General features: G+C 44.2%; 1 protein-coding gene across 3 annotated transcripts in view; it reads left to right on the plus strand.

Annotated features, from left to right (window-relative positions):
• The window catches only part of COL9A2 (collagen type IX alpha 2 chain), a 52,140-nt gene that overhangs the window by 17,756 nt on the left and 11,159 nt on the right, over nt 1–23,225 (plus strand). For all 3 annotated transcript variants that reach the window (XM_039329821.1, XM_039329812.1, XM_039329827.1), the window contains 16 exons: nt 1,514–1,570; nt 3,850–3,903; nt 4,554–4,607; nt 6,391–6,444; nt 6,726–6,779; nt 8,114–8,167; nt 10,205–10,258; nt 10,376–10,429; nt 11,461–11,514; nt 13,035–13,079; nt 13,201–13,254; nt 15,698–15,751; nt 16,955–17,008; nt 19,212–19,283; nt 21,104–21,139; nt 22,893–22,937. In XM_039329821.1, the coding sequence (XP_039185755.1) occupies nt 1,514–1,570; nt 3,850–3,903; nt 4,554–4,607; nt 6,391–6,444; nt 6,726–6,779; nt 8,114–8,167; nt 10,205–10,258; nt 10,376–10,429; nt 11,461–11,514; nt 13,035–13,079; nt 13,201–13,254; nt 15,698–15,751; nt 16,955–17,008; nt 19,212–19,283; nt 21,104–21,139; nt 22,893–22,937 (849 nt within the window). The remainder of the gene's footprint in view (nt 1–1,513; nt 1,571–3,849; nt 3,904–4,553; nt 4,608–6,390; nt 6,445–6,725; nt 6,780–8,113; nt 8,168–10,204; nt 10,259–10,375; nt 10,430–11,460; nt 11,515–13,034; nt 13,080–13,200; nt 13,255–15,697; nt 15,752–16,954; nt 17,009–19,211; nt 19,284–21,103; nt 21,140–22,892; nt 22,938–23,225) is intronic.

A 23,225-nucleotide genomic window follows, 5' to 3' on the forward strand; every position in this document is an offset into this window, starting at 1 on the left:
AACAAAGCCCTTCGTGTTTGGGGCAAGTTGAAAAATAGTAATAAGAGGCAAAGAAACTCTTCTCATCTTCCCATGCTTGGTTTTTCTTGCACTTCGTGATTGTTATTTTGACTTTTATTTTTCATAGCTTTACCATACTGGTAAAGCTGAAGAAACGTCCTCTGATCTTTATTGGAGGCTGGCAAATGTCCTAAGCCAGTCAGAGGCTATTTGGAACATAAATATACTAATGTAGCTTTCGTTGGTTTGAGTTCGCATTCACACTTTAATAGAAGGAAATTAAGGTGGGGGAGGAAAGAGAGCACAATCAGGCTTGCCAGTTTGTGTTGTTGTGGCCATTCTCAATAAAAAAAAAAATAGCTTTAACCCTGATGTGGAGTTGATTCCCTGGCCTGGCCTACCTAGTGGGAGGTGAGATCAGTCTTGCCTATCTGATTGTGCCGTATCTTCTCCCCCTTGTTATATCTGTGTGAATGAGAGAGGTGCCTGTTTAAGCCTCTTTGGTATATTTCCTGTTTATGATGGACTTTATGCTTCACCCCTCATCGCTTGGGTAATGTATCTTATATATCTCATGTTGCCTCCTTCCTTCCTTCCTTCCTTCCTTCCTTCCTTCCTTCCTTCCTTCCTTCCTTCCTCCCTCCCTCCCTCCCTCCCTCTCTTCCTCCCTCCCTCTTTTTCCTTCCTTCTTCCACTATTTCTTCCTCCATTCACTCAGCCTCCTTCCTTCCTTCTTTCCTTCCTTCTTTCCTTCCTTCCTTCCTTCCTGCCTCCCTCCCTTCCTCCCTCCCTCTTTTTCCTTCCTTCTTCCACTATTTCTTCCTCCATTCACTCAGCCTCCTTCCTTCCTTCTTTCCTTCCTTCCTTCCTTCCTCCCTCCCTCCCTTCCTCCCTCCCTCTTTTTTCTTCCTTCTTCCACTATTTCTTCCTCCACTTACTCAGCCTCCTTCCTTCCTTCCTCCCTCCCTCCCTCCCTTCCTCACTCCCTCTTTTTCCTTCCTTCTTCCACTATTTCTTCCTCCATTCACTCAGCCTCCTTCCTTCCTTCCTTCCTTCCTTCCTTCCTTCCTTCTTTCCTTCCTTCCTTCCTCCCTCCCTCCCTCCCTCCCTTCCTCCCTCCCTCTTTTTTCTTCCTTCTTCCACTATTTCTTCCTCCACTTACTCAGCCTCCTTCCTTCCTCCCTCCCTCCCTCTTTTTCCTTCCTTCTTCCACTATTTCTTCCTCCATTCACTCAGCCTCCTTCCTTCCTTCCTTCTTTCCTTCCTTCCTTCCTTCCTTCCTTTCTTCCTTCCTTCCTTCCTCCCTCCCTCCCTCCCTCCCTCCCTCCCTCTTTTTTCTTCCTTCTTCCACTATTTCTTCCTCCACTTACTCAGCCTCCTTCCTTCCTTCCTTCCTCCCTCCCTTCCTTCCTTCTCAACAAAGTGTCTCTTGCACTTATTGCTCTCCAAATGGTTACTTGGTTGAAAGATCCCTCAGATTTTTCTTTTCTTCCTTTCCCTTCATGGTCTGCAGTGTCCAACCAACTGCCCACCTGGACTCAAGGGGCCTCCAGGTTTACAGGGGTTGAAGGTAAGGATTTCTCTGCTCCACGATCTGTGGAGGTGGCTTTGTTAGTGATAATTGCCATACAGATTTTATAATCATGAAGAGTTTCTCTAGGTTAAGCACCCATGGCTAAACTTAATTAGCTCCCACCCACAATTCTGACTCTTGAACAGCAGGAAATATGAATCTATATTACTGAAACTGCCAGTAATATTAATACAGATTAATATTTCCTGCTGTTCAAGCGTTAGCAGAAAAAAAATAGCTATATCATGTTGGGAACAAGCAAGGGACATTGGTTAATTTTATTAATACTGTATTGTTTTGATAGACAGATAGATGGACAGACAGACAGATGCAATTTTTATTGAAACTTTTGAACAAGATAAAAACTAATGCAAACTAATGTAAGGTAAGGAAGAAAAAAAATATAAAAAAGGCAAAACATGAAAGAAAAAAAAAAGAAATATAGGAAAGGGGAAAATAAGGGGAGGGAAGTAATAAAACATAAACAATATTTTTCATAACAGTTATAAGAAGAAACATATTTTAACCTCTCTCTCTTTAAAGTTACATCATGACTCTCTTCTTTCCAAAATCTATCTTGTCTCATCCCCAGAACCATAAATCACAAATTCATTTTTTTTCACTTTTACGTAAAATGTCCATAAGAGGCTTCCAGTCACCAATAAATGTAGGTAATGTTGTCAAAGAAGTCAAAGTTAATTTTATTAGTATCGTATTGTGCAGGAGACAAAAACCAAGTGACGCAATCTTCTCCTTTTCATATAACTCCAACCTCTTTCGTTATTACTAGCTAATAGTCAGCTTCCATTTTAATTAAAAGGGGCCTTCTCTAGCTTAGTTTTTTGTCTTTTTATTTGTTTATATATTTTTATTTATTTGTTTGTTTATATATCACATTTAGAGCCCACCCATCTCCCTCACAGAGCGACTCAGGGCAATGTGCAAGTAGGCATAAAAAAAAATAAAGGCTATATATAAAGATTAGACTAGAAGGCACTTAAAACAAGAATAAAGTATTTTAAAAGGTGGAGAGGCATTCAGCAGCTCCAGGGCTGCATTCTCCTCTTTGGTCCCCAAGGGAATTGGCAGAAACAGGTCTTCAAACATTTTTGAAAGGCCAGGAGAGTGGGGGGGGGGTGTCCACCTCACCTGGGGGGGGGGGAGAACGTTCCGAAGAAGGGGAGCAACTGCAGAGAAGGATCTCTTCCTGCACCCTGCAGGTCAGTATTCTTTAATTGATGAGGTTTACAACGTGCTCTGCCTGCCAGATCCAGCGGGGTGGGCTGAGATAATGAGTCAAAGATGGTTCCATAGGTGCCCTGGCTCCATGCCAGATGAACAGATTAATAGAATAACAGAGTTGGAAAGAATCTTGGGGGGTCTTCTAGCCCAACCCCCCTGCTCAGACAGGAAACCCTATACCATTTCAGACAAATGGTTGTCCAAGCTTTTCTTAAAAACCTCCAGCAAAGCAGCACACATACATTCCAGAGGCAGCCTGTTCCACTGATTAATTGCTCCACTGTTAGGAAGTTTCTCCTTAGTTCTAGGTTGCTTCTCTCCTTGATTAGTTTCCATCCGTTGCTTCTTGTCCTGCCTTCTGGTGCTTTGGATAGGTTGACCCTCTCTTCTTTGTGGCAGCCCCTCAGATATTGGAACGCTGTTATCACTTCTCCCCTCATCCTTCTTTTCGCTAGACTAGGCGTACTCAATTCCTGCCCAGCTACCACCTCAGAAGGAAACCAGCACCCAGTGCAGCTTGAGCTGCAGAGGTGTTACTTGCATCTTTCCTTTTATGATGGTGGTTGCTGACCCTGATGAATTGTAATCAAGGAGAGAAGCAACCTGGAACTAAGGAGAAACTTCCTGACAGTGAGGACAATTAACCAGTGGAACAACCTGCCTCCAGAAGCGGTGAATGCTCCAACACTGGAAGTTTTTAAGAAGAGACTGGACAGCCATTGGTCTGAAATGGTATAGGGTTTCCTGCCTGAGCAGGGGGCTGGACTAGATGACCTCCAAGTCCCTTCCAACTTTATTATTGTTATTATTAAGTCTGAATGTGCTTCCCTCCTCCTCTTAGTTGCATAAGAACTAGGGTGGGTCTTGTCTGAGTCACTTTCTCAGATTATAATTCTGGCCCACACTCCGATTTCTTTTATCTGACTGTTGTCTTGGTTGTGTCTCTTCCTTCTGTTCCTCAAGGTTCTTCCTTCTGTCCATTACAAACTGTTGATTGACATTTGTTTTGAAAGTTTGATTCGCTTTCCGTTTAGGGACACAGAGGCCGATCAGGAGCTTCTGGAGAGCCTGGAAGACAAGGCCGGCCGGTGAGAATGGAGATGCTTCACCTTCCCTTCGTTTTTGTTTTTTAACGGATTGAACATTAGCTAGGAAAGATTAAGGGGCTGTACTGTTTTCTCAGCGCTCTTGGGAAACAGTAGCTATGAAATTCCATCCCAAAATTTATTGCCAACCAAACTAGTGGATTAGCATGTAAGAAAGGCTCATTCAAGCCAACCAGGTTTGCCAGCTGAAGAACTCTCAATCATGTAACCCAATGTTTCTCAACTTTGGCTAGATTAAGATGTGTGGACTTCAATTCCCAGAATCCCCCAGTCAGCAATTCTGGGAACTGAAGTCCACACATACCTTAAACTGGCCACGGTTGAGAGGCACTAATGTAGCCAACCTTGCCTGCCTGTTAAACTTTGGGGGTATGTTGTATGTTAGCTTTCCTTAAACTGGTGGCCCCTGAGAACAGAGCAGCTGGCATTCCCAAAGTCATTGCCAACAGGATCACCGGCTCCATTTGACTGATAATTTAGAAGTGGTGTAATTCTGACAATGGGTAGGGTACCAGGGAAACCTAAATTGGCCTAAAGCAGTCAGGCTGACTTCCTAATTCTCTGATTTAAAGCGCATCTCCAGAAGTTTGTCCTTTCTACCACTTTGATACACGTCTGATTTTATTTCCTAGGGTCCAAAGGGTGATGTGGGCCTGTCTGGGGAACAAGGCATTCTGGGTCCTCCGGTAATGTATTTAATTCTTTCTACTTCTTAATCTCATTCCCTTGGCTCCCGAGATTTTATTACTCTTGTGCCATAGACCCTCCTGTAGCCTTATTCTCTTTTTCCAGTCTCCCTCCAAGGCTTGATAAGGACAAACAAGAAATGGGAAAAGCCGGAGATGTATTTTTTTTTTTTTTACTTTAGGAGCGTGACAAGCAAGCATAATTATTCAACTTTCTGACAATTTCTAAGCTTCCATATCTGATCATCTAGACGTGATCATTATGTACAATATAGGACATCTCTCTTCATAATTACCTGTGTTTTCCCCAAAATAAGACCACGTCTTATATTAATGTTTGCTCCAAAAGACACATTAGGGCTTATTTTCCAGCTAGGTCTTATTTTGGAGAAAATATATATCTGTCTGGCTGACGATCTTAACTGGGGCTTATTTTGGGGGTGGGGCCAATAATAATAATAATAATAAGACGACTGTGGCAAAAGCAAGCAAGGGTAGTACCAATAGTCATAGGCGCCTTGGGTACAATCCCAAAACAACTGGAGCACCACTTGAACACCATTGGCATTGACAAATTCACTATTAGTCAATTGCAAAAGGTGGCCTTACTAGGAACTGCTTCCATCCTGCGACGATACCTGTAATACCATCAAATATGCACATCTGCCTATCCCAGGTCCTGGGTAAGGACTCGATAGGTAGACAAAATGCCAAATCCAGTCTGAATATCTGGCTGACTGTGCGATGATCCATAATAATGAGGAGGAGGAGGAGAAGGAGAAGGAGGAGAAGAAGGAGGAGGAGGAGGAGGAAGGGACCTTGGAGGTCATTTAGTCCAACCCCTTGCTCAGGCAGGAGCATCCTGAAAAATCAGGCTAGGGCTTATTTTCCAGTGGATTCTTATTTTCAAGGAAACATGGTAGGTGCTGAGAGCTCATACATGCAAGTAATATAATTTTTATTATACCATATATCAGTTTTTCTCAAGACTGGTAACTTTAATGTGTGGATTTCCACTCCCAGAATTCCCCAGCCAGCCTGCTGATATATATATATATATATATATATATATATATATATATATATATATGTGTGTGTGTGTGTGTGTGTGTGTGTGTGTGTGTGTGTATGTGTGTATGTATATATATATATATATATATATATATATATATATATATACACATACATACATACACATACATACATACGTACATATATATATATATGTCCCATTCGTCATCTTCAGGCTGGTGCTTTCAGCTTCGTGCTTCATGCTCCTCGAAGCACGAAGCTGAAAGCACCAGCCTGAAGATGACGAATGGGACTTCGTCGAAACGTCGCCAAGACACTTCCAATTTTACGTGGGAGAAAACCCGAACGACCAAAGACCTACATACAAACACCCACGAAAACCTCAGAAAACATATATATATATATATATATATATATATATATATATATATATATATATATATATATACACATACACATACACATACACATACACATACACATACACATACACATATATTGATATTCCATCTCACAATAGGACAAACAGGGTCAAAGCAGGAAGGTCCCCTCATGGGAAGAAGATAGGTGGAAGTCAAGATGGTGGTCATGGCCACCCCATCCATGCCCTCTCCCTTTTTATGCAAACCGCACATTTTAAAATACGCCTTCAGTGACCCCTTCTGGGCCATGGGTGATGATGGTTCGTGGGATATCGTCTTCCCAGGTTGCAGATTACATAATCCATTCTTGGTTTACTTTTCTTTCCTAGGGCGCAGAAGGACCCCGTGGACATCCAGGAATGGCAGGGCCAAAAGGGGAGATGGTAAGTGAATTGAACCCTGGGGATTTGGGGATTGAGGTTACAATAATGCCATAGTGGTGTCCCGTGAGGTCTAATCCTACCTTAGACCTGAGAGTCCTCTGGGTGACTTTGGGGCCAGTCATTCTCTCTCAGCTCAACCCACCTTGCAGGCTGTTGTGGAGAAAGTGGGAGGAGGGAGGATGACTAAGTATGTGTCAGGCTTTGAATAACCCCTAAGCAGCAGGCAGAATAAAACCGGCTGAAACTTCAGATGTAACTTTTGGCTGTTTTCTTTTTTTTAGGGTCCTCAAGGTTACAAAGGCATGACTGGGAGTATTGGAGCTGTTGGTCCCCCGGTAATTTCTTTCTCTTTTATGTTCATTTCTCTTTTTTTCATTAATTACCCAGCCCCATGGGAAGAGAGAGAGGGGGGGGAGGGGGTCCCTATCTATTTTAGAAAGTGAGGGAGTGGAGAGAGGAAGGTGAATGGAGGGAGGAAGAAAAGAGGATTTATGAGGGGAGGGAGGAAGGAACAGAATGGAAGAAGGGAGGGGGTGAGTAAAGGAAGGTAAAGAGGGAGGGAGGGAGGGAGGGAGGAAGGAAGGAAGGAAGAAGGAAGGAAGGAAGGAAGGAAGGAAGGAAGGAAGGAAGGAAGGAAGGAAGGAAGGAAGGAAGGAAAGAATCCGTACTCCTTTCATGATAGCATTTTGAATTTGGGGGCGATCCCGAGAATTTCCATCCTAAAAACCCTCCTGTACCCATTTATAAAACCTGATGATCAGCATTCATTACCTCCTGTAAATTTGATTCTTAGAGAATATGGGATGCTTAAGTGTAAGACGCTAAGAAAAAGACGCAGGCATCTCTTGAGCAGAGGTTTGAAGCTGCAGGACACAGCTTGACAAACTCTGAGTTTATTACTTCTTATATACTTGTTACATACACCAGCTTAACCATTAGATGCTGACAAAGGTTTCTTCATTGGAAAATGTCTTCATGTAAGCAACTATTTTCTAGTAACACATTACACGGTCAGAGACCAGGTAAGAACAAATACAGGTAGATCAAAAGGAGAAAGAACTGACAAAGACAGGAAGAGATAGGAAGGAACTTAAGCATATTATCTGTTTAGGTAGGTGAGGCATTAAGTCAAAAGGGGATGACCTTCTGGCTGCTTCACCGGGACAAAGGGTATCAAAAGGTTATGAGGTTTGTGGGGGGGGGGGAAGCACGGCAGTTTGCTGTGTGTGCATTTTTCCCCACACTTAAGCAATTTTGAGACTAAGGTAAGATCTGAGCGATGGATTTCTTGGTCTGCAGCGCTCAAGGTTACAGCACGTGAAGTTAACTGGGCCCATCTCCAGTGCTGCTCACCTCTTAGCCATATATTTTCTCACACTTTCAGAATTTAAGAGTAATGGTGCCCAGAATGTCCCCATTTTCCTGACCTGGCAGCTTTTTCTGATGTGCTGGGATTATTCTAGTGAGAGCTCAGGAACTTCAGTTCCTGCCTCACGCGAAGCCTCAAAGAACCCAAACTGGTGTAACTGGTATGTTAAGCAAAAGTGGTCACTGGTTTGCAATTTGCCCATTATGCATATTGAGGGGCCACAGCCAAGATGGATTTGCTCAGGCCAATCCTGTCGCATAAACACTTTTACTCATTGTTTTCTCTGTAACCATGATTTAGGGTGAAGATGGTCCCAGGGGCCCCCCAGGACCAATTGGAGAGAAGGGAGAACTTGTGAGTAATTTTTTTCCCCCTGAAGAACTGCATTAAATCTTTGAAAAATGGAGCTCCATGCAAAAAGCACTTAATGGCACTCTACAGATAGTACTCAAGTTGGAGTTGACCCAAAACAGGAGTTTATGTCCCGGTTCTGATGCTCCTCATTCACATGACCAAACTTTGGGCGTTCAGCAATACGGCTGCTGTGGGACCATTTGCAGTATCCCACAATCTTGGGGCTGCATTTTTTATGACAGTTTTGCCAAAAATGGCCCTTCCAATTTCTGGCAAAACTGTGCCTGTAGCAAACCATTGGCTCACATAATGGCCACCGTGTTCACTTAACAACTACTGTGGCTGCTTTAGGACTACCACGTTTGTTTAACCACCAACTGCAAAAACGGTCATAAAGTCGGGTGACGCATGTGGTAACCGTTACGTCGTATGACCATAATGGGCAGGCTCCATTACAATTGCCTGTCCAGAACTACCTGTGGCGTAGTTAATTTATTTGTTCCTTCTCCATTCCTGAATGGAGAACTGAATAGCTCCCACTACACAATGGAGTAATATGTGTGTGTATTAGAGGTGGCAATTCTACTTCCTCTTTCTTTCAAGGAACTTGCAGAACTTGAATACTCTTCTGCAGGAAATACTCTTCTCCATTTATTTTTGGGAATTACTTATTGAAGTAAATAAAGCTGAAAAATAAGAGTTTTCAGAGCTGAGGCCTCTTTGACTTCCCAATCTGGATCTACAGTCCTGGGATGTCTGAGTGGTCTCTTATTCAAGAATTAGCCCAGTCCGGTCTTGTTTGTGTGTTCTGACGCCTTGATTCATGAAGCAATTAAAGCTCTGAACTTGGGAGATTAGTGTTCAGTTGATTTCCTGGACTCACCATATTCCCCCAGAATAAGACTCAGTTGTTGTTGGGTTTTTTTGCCTCCAAAATAGGCACCAGGTCTTATTTTCGGGGGGGGGATGTCTTTTCCCCTGGGTCACCTTGCAGTGGCGGTACCGACAGCCCAGTCGGTCCACTTCTTCTGCGGCCGCTTGCTGCCTCTCACACGTGTTGGCCCCCCCCCCGGCCTCCATTTCACCATCAGGGGCCTTCAGGAAAGACCTCTGCAGCCGAGAATGGAGCTCCAGATTGATGTGTGTCACCCCCGGCCTCCATTTTGCCATCAGAGGCCTTCAGGAAAGGCCTCTGCAGCCAAGAATGGAGCTACGGATTGATGCATGCAGTGCCCCCCGGCCCTTCTCGGTTCTCGGCTGCAGAGGCCTTTCCTGAAGGCCTCTGACAGCAAAACGAAGGCCGTGGGTGACGCATGTGAGTGGCCACACAAGAATTGGGGGTCAGGGCATGAGAGGCCTGGCTGTGACGGTAAGCAGGTATGGGGTATGTGAGGCAGCTCCACCCCCCCTGCCCTAGCTTGATTTTTGTTGTGTGCCTTACCCCAAAACTAGGGATTATTTTGGGAGTAGGGCTTATATTAGGCCTACCCCCCCAAAATCAAGCTAGGGCTTATTTTCAGGGTAGGGCTTATTTTCGGGAAAACACGGTAGTACATCGCAAGTACTTGTTAGTATTGTTAATGGTATAGGGCAGGAGTAAGCAACCTTGGCTCTTTTATGACTCATGGACTTCAACTCCCAGAATTCCTGAGCCAGCCATGCTGAGGGGAGGTTTCCAAGCTGAGCCATGCTGGTTCAGGAATTCTGGGAACTGAAGTCCACCCATCTCTGAGTGGCCAAGGTTGAGAAATATAGGCCTAGGCCAGGGGTAGGCAACCTTGGCCCTTTTATGACTCATGGACTTCAACTCCCAGAATTCCTGAGCCAGCTACGCTGAGGGGAAAGGGAGAGGTCTCCAAGCTGAGCCATGCTGGCTCAGGAATTCTGGGAGTTGAAGTCCACAAGTCCACAAGTCATCAAAGAGCCAAGGTTTCCTGCTTGAGCAGGGGGGTTGGACTAGAAGATCTCCAAGGTCCCTTCCAACTCTATTCGTGATGGTTGTTATACTAACAGAGCCTTTGCTTTCTTCTTTTTGAGGGTCCTCGTGGATTCAGAGGTTCTCAGGGCGAAATGGGCCCCAAAGGAACACGGGTGAGTACAATTTCTTTCCAGCCCAGCGAGATTTGGGAATAATCACCTAGGGAAGCTTGCTTAATTTTCCATTAGAGGTCAGAAATCATGTCTCACTCTTTTTTTCTCTCCTTCTAGGGGCTTCCTGGGATTGATGGCAAAGATGGATTTCCTGGCACTCCTGGGGTGAAGGTAAGAAGATGCCCTCAAGAAGTGCAACATCTGGCTACTCATGGTTAATCTTAGAAAGCTGAGTAGGGTCAACAGCAGCACATCTGGACGGAGAACCCCCATGACCATGTTAGTATGGGTGCTGTTTTTTGACCAGCCCTTCCATTAGCCCACCTTCACCTAGGGCAGGGGTAGGCAACCTTGGCTCCTTCATGACACGTGGTTCAACTCCCAGAATTCCTGAGCCAGCATGGCTCAGCATGGAAACCTCTCCCTTTCCCCTCAGCATGGATGGCTCAGGAATTCTGGGAGTTGAAGTCCACAGGTCTGCAACAGTCATAAGTTTGAAAAAACGTCATAAGTCACTTTTCAGTGGTGTGGTAACTTCCGACGGTCACTAAATGAATGTTGTAAGTCGAGGACTACCTGTATTTGCCATTCTAATAAGAGAGTTGGAAGGGACCTTGGAGGTCTTCTAGTCCAGCCCCCTGCTTGAGCATCATGTCAGACAAATGGTGGCCCATTCTCTTTTTGAAGAGCCCCAGAACTTCAACCTTAATCAGGAAGCTAAGATGGTCCTCACCATGGAGATGGAGGACAACTGAAAGTTCATCAGCTCCTCACGCTTGGCTACCTTACTCTTGAGGTTCTGGCATCTCTTAGACTTGTTTTATATGTATTGTTTCTTACTCCCTTCTATGAAATTATCTTACTGAGACTTCACAGCAGCCTGAAAGCTAGTCCAGAAAAAGGGATTTTCAGCTTAGCAAGACTTTACGGGACTGAATGTTTTAGAGACACGGGAAGAGAAAATCAAGTGGTAGCAATAGAGAAGAATATTTGTAGCTCAGGGTGGAACTGTGAGGTTCTAGGTGGCCTCTGCTAGACCCCTGATAGATTCCAAAATACAGCCAGCCGCTTAGCTCCAAAGTCATAAACCTTTCCCACTGAAAACTCAATCGCTTTCACGCAGACATGCACACCCCACAGCCACGTTGATTGAGACATAGCGACGTCCATTATTCCCTCTCTCTTTATTTTTTGTCATATAGGGAAGTGTGGGTCAACCAGGCCTTCCAGGGCCTCTGGGACATAGAGGAGTGGCTGTAAGTATCGTGTTGTTCCAAAATATGTTCCATCATCCCAAACTAGACTTGCATTGTGCCAAAGTTTAAAATCAAACACCTGCTGCTTAATTTTCTTCCAAACAACAACAATGACCAAAAAAAAAAAAAAAAAAACCAAAACCCAGCCCAAAGGCCGCAACATCTCTGGAAGCCTTTTTTGATATGAAATCACCATGTTTTTGTTAAAAATGGGCCTGGTATCTGCCCCAAATTGTAATTGCTGCAAATTGGCGATCTAATGGAAAATTATGTATTGTGGACAAGTTCTGGAAATCTCCTATCAAAAGTGAAAAGGCCAGACAAATGGGGAATTGTCGGGAATCGCTGCAGAAATGGGTTCCTTCCAATAAAACAGGAGAGTCACTTGTGTTCAGCGAAATAATTGCGTCTGTAATTGTTGCTGGATTTCAAAACACTGCTTATTTTTCCCAGGCTGGCAGAGGTTCCAAAGTGATGCCAGGGCATTGGGACAGGACAATTGGTAGAGTAGTTAAAAGCACTGGAATAATAATAAAAAAAACCTTCTGTTTCTGTTTAGAAACAATGCAGATGACCTTCGTCCAGATCTCTTCCAGGTCCTGGAAGGAAAAAAGATTTTCTGAAAATGTTGCCAAGAAAACGACAGGAATTTGTTCATGTAGACCGAGGGTATCTTACCTTGGCAACTTTAAGACTTCCCCAGGTGGGGCATTCTGGGAGTTGAAGTTCATAAGTCTTAAAGTTGCCACGATTGGACACCCCTGATGTAGACACCAGAAGTCAAGTCTGACTTGAAGGCCAAGTTTGGTGTAGTGATGGTGATGCTGGATTAGAAGCCAGGAGACCATGAGTTCTTCTCCTCCCTTGGACACAAAGCCATTTGGGTGGCCTCGGGCCAGTCACCCTCTCTCAGCCCTAGGAAGGAAACAATGGCAAACCACTTCGAAAATCTTGCCAAGAAAACTGCAGGGACTGGTCCAGGTAGACAGGTCTGACTTGAAGGGACATCCCAGGACACCAAGGTATTGTTTGGCTCAGCAAGAAGCACCAATGGGCTGGAGGGCGGCACTGATCCTGGCGCTTCTGCTGAGCCCTGATAGGCCTGCAGCTCCAGCTGTCTCTCGCTCAGGCTTGTGCAGTGCTGCCACCGATTCAGCTCATTCCCCTCCCCTGCTACCACTTTTCTAGGATGGTTGTGTACACCTGCCAGGTGCCAGTGTACCACAGGTGGTACCCGTACCTCAGGTTGAAAAGCCCTACTCTAAAATATTATTCTGTGTTGGAAATTAGAGAAGCAGGAACATTTATAAATTGGTATTTGTAGCAACAGTTCTTATGCTTGATTCCACTGCTCTCCTCTCAATAAAATCCATTCATTCATTCGTTCCAAAAAAAGAAAGAAAAGAAAGTGATTCTGGACCTTCCAATTGGCTTCTCTGCAGCCAGATCACCGAAGGAATCCTCCTATAGGGAGGCTTGGTGTACAGCAAATAATTTGGCTTTTTCTTGTCTCCCCAAAGGGTTTGCCAGGCACTCCTGGGAGCAAAGGTGGTCCTGGAGAGAAGGTATGGACTTGAGCTTCTTCCTGTTCTTCTTACTTGAATCATTAGCTTCTTTTACCCCTTCCAAGTAATTCTGATGAATTGGGAGTGGATTATATGCATTTTCTTCTTAATGTCTTCCCAGGGCCAGCTCGGGGCACGTGGTCCATCAGGCTTACCTGGGCCATCTGGAAAAATTGTAAGTAAAAGAGGATTTCAATCTCTTTCTCTCTCCTCTCAACCTCACTTTGGAGAGCATTGGAAAAAACGTTTGTTTCATTGCCTTTCTTGTTTCCTATATCCCCCCCACTTTTTTTGCATTATTCATCTTTTTTAAAAACCAAGATGATTCCCAAAACAATTCCTTTCTGTTTGGCTGTCCCTCCATCTCACTGTTTCCAGGTTTCAGCTCACGGTCATGAAAGGCGAGATTGTATCTGGAGATCTTAGAGGCCCTTGCAGATGGAGAAGCGGGCCCCAAATCTTGAGTGTCCTGCCTTTTCAGAGGGCGTCCCCCACATTTGCTGTAAAGCTTTGGGGAAGTCAGTGGTCTGAACCCCTTGAAGTGACCCCAAATCATATTTCCGCAGGGAAATTGAAGCTTTGCTGCTGCTTAGATGGATCTGCACGGTCAAGGCATTCTGTGGTGGTTTTTTTTCCCCATATTGCAAATAATTTTGTCTAAGTAGGGCAATAGTAAAGTTGAAAAAGGGAAAACATAGACGTTCAGACTGGCTGTGATGACCCAGGGCACAGCATAGAGGCAACGCAGTCAGCTGGCAATTCAAACCACCCTTTAATTGCTCCAAATTTTCCCCAAATGCTCCCACGTTTCTGGCAAGCCTCCAAACAAAGGAAGACACACACGCCTTCAGCCGCCTCTGGCGGCAAGTAGTTTCACATACAGTCTGATTAGGAGAGGAATTTACTCATGGCCACGGAGATAACAAGGAATGACACCTACATCATAAACCTAACGAGTCTGTGTGAGTACACGCTTGCCTGAGCAGTTTCCAAAAGGGAAGCCAAAATACAGTCCGAGATCTTTGAACATCCAAGCAACGTTGTCAGCCAGTCCAATGGTCAGAGTTTCCGGGTTTCCAAGCAGAAGTCACAGAACAAGAGATCAGCAACAACACACACAAAACTCCAAGGAATCAGCATTTGTTCCCGACAAATGTCTCTCCCCACAGCGTCTCCTTAAGTCTCAGTCTCCAGGTGTGCCTTGCGGAGAGGGGCGGGACGCTCTCCTCCTGAGTAGTTGAGCCTGCCTGCGTTGTTCCCTCCTTCTCTCCACTCTCCATGCTCTAGGATCAGGTGGGGGTGGCCCTTGCTCATCGCCTGAACTCTGCCTCTCCTGTTCCTCCTGTCCCAATCCTGGACGGCCCTGGCCTGCCTCGGCCTGCTCTCCCCCAAATTCCTCTGAAGCCACAGACCCCTCCCCTCGACTTCCGCAGGATCCCGTTCCAGCTCATTTCCCTCCACAGATTCAGGCTCCAGCGGAGGCACGACGCTGGCTGGCTAAGAGGGTCTAAAGCAGGAAATCCCTTTAGTAATAAGGATAAGTGATCTGCCATTACTTTCATTCAGGCCTTTTTAAAAATTCCTAATAGAAGGTAGTCCTTGACTAATGCCCATAACTGAGCCCAAAATGGTTGCTGTTGCTAAGTGAGATACTTATGAAGTGGATTTTGCCCCATTTTACGACTTTTCTGGCCACTGCTGTTAAGCGAACCAGTGCAGTTGTTCAGTTAGTAACACACACGGTTGTTAAGTGAATCTGGCTTCCCCATGGACGTTGCTCGTCAGAAGATCACAAAAAGGGACCCTGTGATCCCCGGGACACGGCAACGGTCGTAAGTACGAACCAGTTGCCTAGCGTCTGAATTTTGATCACGTGACTGTGGGGATGCTGCAACGGTCGTAAGTGTGAAAAATGGCCATAAATCACTTTTTTCATTGCCGTTGTAACTTCGAACAGTCTCTTAAGGAACTGGTACAGGTCAAGGACTACGTGTCTGTTATTGTTTTATTATAATATTATATTATTACTGTTGGTAATATATTATGATTGGTCACATAGCCAGATGTTTAGGCTGGATTTGACTTTTTTTATCCACTGGTTCAGTATTTGAGGAGGAGGAAGAGGAGGAGGAGGGGGCAGGGGTAAGAGTAGGGGTAGAAGGACATTTAATACAGCTGCCTTTCCCAGGGGATTCTACAACCTGTTGTTGTCTCCCCAAGAGCTATCCAGGCCATTTAGCCCAAGCCACCTAAATGTTTATTTTCTAAAGCCATCTTCATGTCACCTTTCTTGTCTATAAACGTAGAAATAAAGGAATCCAAGAAAGAAAAGCTTGAACTTTGTACAATTCCCTCTGTGGGGAGAAAGTCTGGCATTTTTTGCTGATTGTTTCAAATTCCCCAAAAGGGGATGGCTATGATGCCTGCACTTCCTATTTGCTGCCGGAAGGGGGCAGCATTGCCCTATGAAATAATGCAAGCAATTCAGCAAAGGTGAGCTGAACAAATCATAATGTAAATAACTTTGCTTTCATAGCATGCATGTTTTTCTTTTAATTCAGTATTTCGTTCTCCTGCTACATATTTTTTTGTCTTTTTTTCCTCATTGCCTCTTTTAGGGAGAGCCGGGTCCAGCAGGAGCAGTGGGTCCCCAAGGCAGCGCTGGCTTGAAAGTAAGTCTGCAAAGAATTGTGAGCTTACAGTCCCGACAACTTACAACTCTCCTATTCTAATATTCCAACTTTTTCCCTGTGAGGTGAAGTCTTTCTTCCATCACGTGGGTGATAGAGAAAGGATTTCAGCTGTCCATTTAATTTCCCCCAAAAAGTCTGATTTTTTTTTCTAAGACTTTTGAGGGGATCCATCCTCTCCTCTTAAGATGCAGTGTTTCTTTTTTGCAAATCCTGCTCTTCCATTCCGGCTGGAGTTACTGTGCGTTACAAGGATGGAATGACAACTTGGGGCCTCTCTCATCATGGGCCTGGCTGGCTGGGGCTTCTGGGAGGTGTAGTTCCGCCCTTTGGGGGGGAACTCAGGTTCCTGAACCCCTGTTTTGTGTTCAAAACTGAGAGTGAATGGCGAATTGGACCTCCTGGTTTAGTCTTTCAACGTAGACTCAACTAGGAAGTCATGCCTGTTAATAACTAATTTTATTATCGTGTTATAGAAAGAACCTTGAAAAGCTGAATATGCTCTATCTTTGAGAGCAAAGGAGGGGCTTTTTTATTTATTAAAAGTTTTATAAATTTATTACAATATAAACCCCCCACCCCTTCCCCCCCTCCCCCACTTCCCAGAGCTGATTACAGGGTAAAACAAAATAAGGAACAAATATAATCCAACTAACATAAACCAACTATACTTTCAATTAAAACCATAAGATAAACTCCTTCTCAATACAAATGTTAACAAATTAAGTCAATAATAATAATATAATTAAAACTATTAATAATTATCTAAAACCTACTCAAAAGTAAAATAATACTTTTCAATTTCATATTTCTTCTGAATATAATCAATCCATCTTCTCCAAACCATAATATATTTTTCTTGTGAATGGTCCTTCAAATAGGCGGAGATCTTCGCCATATCTGCTAAATTAGACACTTTAAGTATCCATTCTTCCAAAGTAGGCAACAAATTTTTCTTCCAATATTGCCCCACCAATAATCTTGCAGTTGTTATAAGGTTCAACATCAAATTAGTTTCTTTAACATCAAAATCTACGGTAATACCCAACAAAAATAATTGCGGGAGTCACTTACACAGATTACAGCTCTCGCCTGGATTCAGATTTGATTGCAGCTCTTCTTCCTGTTCCTCACAGTTATTCCTTCTGCTCATGACCATCTGATCTTCCACCTTCTCTTTTGCAGGGAGATCCGGGTGAGAGGGGGCCCACAGGACCTCCAGGGCCACAGGGAAAAGTGGTGAGTATGAACCCTTGTATCCAAACAGATCCCTTTTTCTTTCCTCCAAGAAGAAGGAAATGGAGACCCTTGGAAAACCCAACTCCTCCAGATGACAGTCTCTTCTATCTGCACGGTTGTTCTCCACATTCTTATGACTCCTGTGCTAGTAGACGATGTCTGTTGCTTGGTTCAGGGAGGTACATTGATTCAAAAATGGTTACCCTAGGGCAGGGGTAGGCAACCTTGGCTCTTTTATGACTGGTGGACTTCAACTCCCAGAATTCCTGAGCCAGCATGGCTCAGCTTGGAAACTTCTCCCTTTCCCCTCAGCATGGCTGGCTCAGGAATTCTGGGAGTTGAAGTCATAAAAGAGCCCAGGTTGCCTACCCCTGCCCTAGGGTGCACCACTGCATCCAACCGAAGGTTACAAATAGACAAACACAGATAGTATGTCACTGTTGTATGAGGTTTACATGACTTCCACCATACCTCTTGGTTTACACAGTGTAGGGATATACTTATTCTGACACCAGGAGGCAGTACATGACCAATTTCATTCTTTTGGAAAATCATAGAGCATCGAACAACAGAGTTGGACGGGTCTTCTAGTCCAACCCCCTGTTCAGGCAGGAAATTCTATACCATTTCAGACAAATGTTTGTCTAATCTCTTCTTAAAAAGTTTTTAAGAAGAGACTGGACAGCCATTTGTCTGAAATGGTATAGGGTTTCCTGTCTGAGCAAGGGGTTGGACTAGATGACTCCAAGGTCCCTTCCAACTTTATTATTGTTATTATTATTATTACTATTATTACTATTACTATTATTATTATTATTATTTACTACTACTACTACTACTACTACTACTACTACTATTAGTATATTGGACCCAGCTCAATGGAAGGAAAAAAAATTACAAAAATCTTTGAGGACGCCCCTATATTTGGAAAAAATGGAACCAGCCACGATCAGTGGTTGATGCAAAGGTTTATATTGTAATCCTTAAAACGAATTTAGATCCTTTCTGCCATTTAAGATGCAAAGCACAGGGGCTATCGGCCATGTCAGACTTAAGAGCTGTCTTCCCCATCCTTAATTTATGGCTTTAGCGTGTATCTACCAGGCAGGGTAGAAGTTAATGGCTGTTTAATTAACAACACTTTGCTTTTATGAATTGTATATCTTTCAGACAGCCAGTGAAAGTAGCTAAGCTGTTCCACGTAAATTCCTTGCCAGCTATTCTTTCGTGGCCTGCAGATACAGTAAAACTTTGATTTTTATGGCCCAACTGGGAGGAAAGGATGCATTAAATCCAAATAGACTCAATCTACAGACATTATCTGGACTGATTCACTAAAATTTGTTCTTTGGCAAATTCAGTTTTGTCCTTTACATCCAAAACCTATTGAGAGGACCTTGGTGCTAGTCTGAGCTGGGTTGCTCAGACAGCATCATAATTACTAGCCCTGATGATGTTACCTATTTTGGTAATGAAACATCTACAAGAAAACAACCAATATCAGAGAGCTCCAAAGAGCCCTCATTTCAATATTTGTAAATATTCTCCTTTATTGATTAAAACCTATTGAGTGTAAAATTCAGGCTTTATTGTAGGAGAAAGAGACTGTTTTTTTTTTTTAACGCGTCAGCAATATTTATTGAAATTACCGTAACAGATTTAGAACAGCACGGCAGGTAGTGTGACTGCAGAGAACTGGCTCGTACTGAATGGGAGGCAAATCATGATGCTCTTTTAGTGGTGTGAAAGAGAAGCAACTGGAACCACCATTCTTGTGGCTTCAAGACAACTGGAAGGCCACACATTCCAGCTGAATCTAACACCATCTCTATCTTCATTTTGTTGAATGAACTCCAAGAAGGTTGTCATTGTGAAGCTCTTGTATCTCAGCTCCAACCGCTTCTCTCACTTTGCCCTCGTGCACACAGAACCCAGCAGGCTGAGCGCCGCCAACGCAACAATCATGGCTGGGGGGGGGGGGGTGACACGTCAAAGGGCAGAGAGTGCACGAGAAGGGCAGGGCCATGAGCGTGGGGCAGGTCTGGAGCCGAGTAGCCCGGCTCTCACCCGGCGGGGAAAAAAAAGCAGAGTGAAGCCGGCGGAGAGGAGAAAGAGACTGTTTGTGTGCATGTGTGTCTGTCTTTGTTCTCTTCCTTTTTTTCTGCCTCACATTTTATTTTCCTTTTTTTCTCTTCCCTTCCAGGGCCCTAAAGGCGAGCAGGGCCCGCCTGGAATTCCGGGGCCACAAGGCCTCCCTGGAGTTAAAGGCAGCAAGGTAACATTTTGACCTTCCTGACTTGAGGTCAATTTTCTGTGATCAGCAGTGGTCAATTTGAAATCCCCTGATTTTTATTTTTTATTTTTTTTTAAAAAAAAAAAACACGTTCTGCAAGATTTTTGTTTCTGCAATCCCCATTTTTCCTGGCAGCCAAATTTTCCAGCAGTGTTGCATGACTTCATGTAGCATTGTGAAGTTTGAAATGTTAACCGATTCACAAAAACAGGGGGGAAAAGCAGATTTGATAATAGCTTATACGTTCTCACAGAACAGATCAGATTCAACAATGTAATGAGATTTTGGCCACTTTAAGTATTTAATTAAAATGTTTTGATTGTGGAGATGTTTGAATGCCATTTAGTACAGTTATTGTGGTCACAGCACTCCTATGTGTTAAGTTATTGATCCTCAGAATACAGGTGCCTCCACAAAAGGTTTTGTGTGTGTGTGTATGTGCGCGCGCGCACGAAGAGGGGGAAATTTGACCTTGCCCAATTCTAAGGGTATGATGAGAATGGCCTCGGCAGGCAGAGGGGAAGAGAAGCTGCTTAGAGAACAGATTTATTGTTTTATTTTTAACAACCCTGTAATCCCATGCATCTGGATGGAGTCGGGGTGACTGAACAGAGCTTGAGCCTTTACTGGTCGGATTCCCTTCCTGACGCCTATGCGGAGTTCACAGTAGACAATTACTCATTGTGCCCAAGAGAGAAATACCTGCCATTGCCTAGGATCAAACTCACAGCCTCCTGATTGTGAGGTGAGAGCTCCACCACTAAGCCACCACGCTGCTAGGCCTAGAGAACAGATAGGAGAGGGAATAACCCACAGCTGCATAAAGGGTGTAGAAATAGGGTCAGCAGGGACCCTAAAGGTGATGGCAGGAGGTTTGTACTTTCAAACATGCAAGATTCTGTTTAGACAGCCTTACAGTAAAGTAGAATGAGCTCATCTGGTCATTTTTTTTCTTACCTGGTCTAGCTGGGAAGGCTTACATCAATCTTACATTTTGCAGCTGCGGGCGATGCCCTCTCTTAACCTGACCATTCCCTAGTCAGCTTCTCTTACCTCCTAGGTCAGGGGTAGGCAACCTTGGTTCTTTTATGTCTCATGGACTTCAACTCCCAGAATTCCTGAGCCAGCATGGGGGAAACTTTGGCCCCTTCATGACTCGTGGACTTCAACTCCCAGAATTCCTGAGCCAGCGTGGCTCAGCTTGGAAAAGTCTCCCTTTCCCCTCAGCACGGCTGGCTCAGGAATTCTGGGAGTTGAAGTCCACGAGTCGTAAAAGAGCCAAGGTTGCCTACCCCTGTCCTAGGTCATTCTCATATAGCGTTATATCACTTTGGGCTGTAGCTCTGCCCTCTCCTTTATTCAGCCTCACCACCATTGACATGCAAGGCAGTTTTTAACACTCTTTATCCCTCACTGAAACCCTGAATGAGCCAAAGGGCGGCTTGTCCTGATCCGGATAACATTAAAGTTGATGGCCCAGAACGGAGACTTTGGTTCCTAATTAGAAGGCTGCTAGTAACAGCAAGACAAGAACCTTTTTCAGATCAGATGTATTTGTCCAGCATTTAATTTTCTGCAGTAGCCAACCAGGTGATCCATTGAAATCCCGTAAATTGGCATTGTTTGGTCATTCCCAAATGACATTGGTGGTGATTAGATTATCTAGTTTTCCTGGATATTCAATTTGGGAATTCTGTGCTCCCAAACCATCTGGAATAAACCCATTGAAGACCTTCAACAGAGTGCTACAATAGATTGAACATCTTCTATATTTCATTTTTTCCCCCTTTTCCTCCCTGTAGGGCTTCCCAGGAAAAAGTGGGTCCAAAGGAGATGTTGTAAGTACATCTGTTGCATTTTTTTCCTTTTAATCATCGTTACTACCTAGCTAGCCCAGTGAAGCAACCAGCAATTTATTGTCTACTCTTTTGATCATATTTTATTTCTTTAAGTTTTGATCTGGCGGTGCCTTCGGCATAAAATATTCCCTAGACAGCCAACAAAACATACAAAGAGTTGTAAAATTAATCCATAGAAATCAATGGAGAAACAGCAACAGATTCAGCCAAATCAATAACTATGAAATAAATAAGGAAAAACAGAAAGATTTTCGTGAGCTGAGACAGTCTCAGCAAATGTGGGCAAGTGGAAGGATTAAATGGCCTGGGATAATGGAGAAAAATAGGTGTCAGGCTCCTAAAACTGCAGTACAAGCTCCTAGAAGCAAGAAGTGACACGGACGCCCTTTAAGGAGTTTTAAGACCAACAATTCAGGATTAAAATACAGAGTCTTGAGAAGGATCTCTCTGAAGCTTTTTAAACGTCTTTTCCCCCAAGCAATCTGCATGATCAGCTAAGGATCTGTTTTTGTAAAACAAAATCAGCAACACTCTCTCTGATCTGCTGATTATTTGAGTCAGCTCAAAGTGGGCTTCAACAATATGGATTAGGGGGGGCTTCCTGCGTCCCTCTCCCCTCAGCATGCCATTTCTGCCTACCTCCCACTCCCCAGGATTCTGAAATTACATTGCTGGTTTGCAATAAAATGGCTGAATTTCAGAGGCTGGCAGTTGACTTCTCTTCAGATGGGGGGGGGGGAAATGAAGCAGGAGGGAACACCCTTCTACTTAGCCATCCCCCTCCCTGAAAAATGGGCTGAATGAATTAGACCCTACCCCTCCCACCAGCAGATCTAAAGACTGACATGTATAAAAGGGGCACAATCAGTCATTGCAATGACTGATTTAAGTCACTCTGTTGACTTAAAGCAGCAGATCCGGTGGATGTCTCTGTCCAGAGCTCAAAAACTATCTCCAGACTTAGCAGTTAAGAACTATGTTCCCTCTGGTCTGGTAGCTAGAGGGCCTCTTTTCGTCTAGGATCTTCCAGATCAGATCTAGGCATTTTATGGCCCCTGGGTCACCTCTGGCTCTTCGGCTGTCCCTTTCCGTTTCACGTGAGGTCACTTGGAAGTTAGAAATGAAAAGTAAATAAGCGAGCCGCAGGATGAGGAAGAAGAAGCTGAGTCGTGTCCGAATCTGTGTAGTTGCGGTGCACGCCTTCACTCAGCTGGCGGTCACTGGTGGGCAAAGAGAGAGCATTTTTTTCTGCCTACGCAATGCTTGCCCTGTCAAGGTTCCAACTATCGAACCCAACCAAGCAAACATGTTCCAATCGCTTAATGTAAAACTTTATTGAGTACATCACTTCGGCACTAATGAAAGCAAAACCAGCTCTGGCAAGACCCCTTCCAACCCCATATAGTAAAAGCATAGAATTCTCCCTCCTTCCTCTTGATCAGGTCACATTGCCCAATTAGGTGGGTAAATATTGTTATGAGAAAGTGTCTCCGGGTCTGGGCAGACACCTGGTGCACTGTCCTTGGTTCTCACAGTCTGGCTTTTTGATCTTGGAAGTCTGTCTTCCAAACCCAAGTTCGTTGGCAAGCTGAGAAGCAATCATTGTCACACCAGCAAAACTGTGCTTCAAAACTTGACACACATCCTGCCTGCAGGAGGCAGTGGTAGTGGTAGTGGTCATCCCAAGATGGGACATGCCTGACTATTATGGCTTTTTCTTATTTTCTCCTAGGGGGATCCTGGTGTTGAAGGCCTTTCTGGAGAAAAGGGGCAGAAGGTGAGATTGTCTAAAGAGTTTCTAATCTCAGCCCTTTAAAGAGGGCTGGACTTCAACACCCAGAATTCTCCAGCCAGCATGCTGGAGTTGAAGCCCATCCCTCTTAATTATTAACAAGCAATTTCCAGAAATGATGAAGAAAGGAAATAGGAGAATCCAGTATCCTTTCAAAGGGGCTGACTGTTGTTTGAGTGAAGATGGTCTATTCCCTTGGTTCCCAGAGCTCTGAGCCTGCTGGAGACCACTGTCTTGCAGTCTCCTGGTGGAGAGCTGCTGTATGGAGTGAGT

The sequence above is a fragment of the Crotalus tigris genome, unplaced genomic scaffold (genome assembly GCF_016545835.1).
Source record: "Crotalus tigris isolate CLP2741 ecotype Arizona unplaced genomic scaffold, ASM1654583v1 scf7180000017614.5298720, whole genome shotgun sequence".
Lineage (NCBI taxonomy): Eukaryota > Metazoa > Chordata > Lepidosauria > Squamata > Viperidae > Crotalus > Crotalus tigris.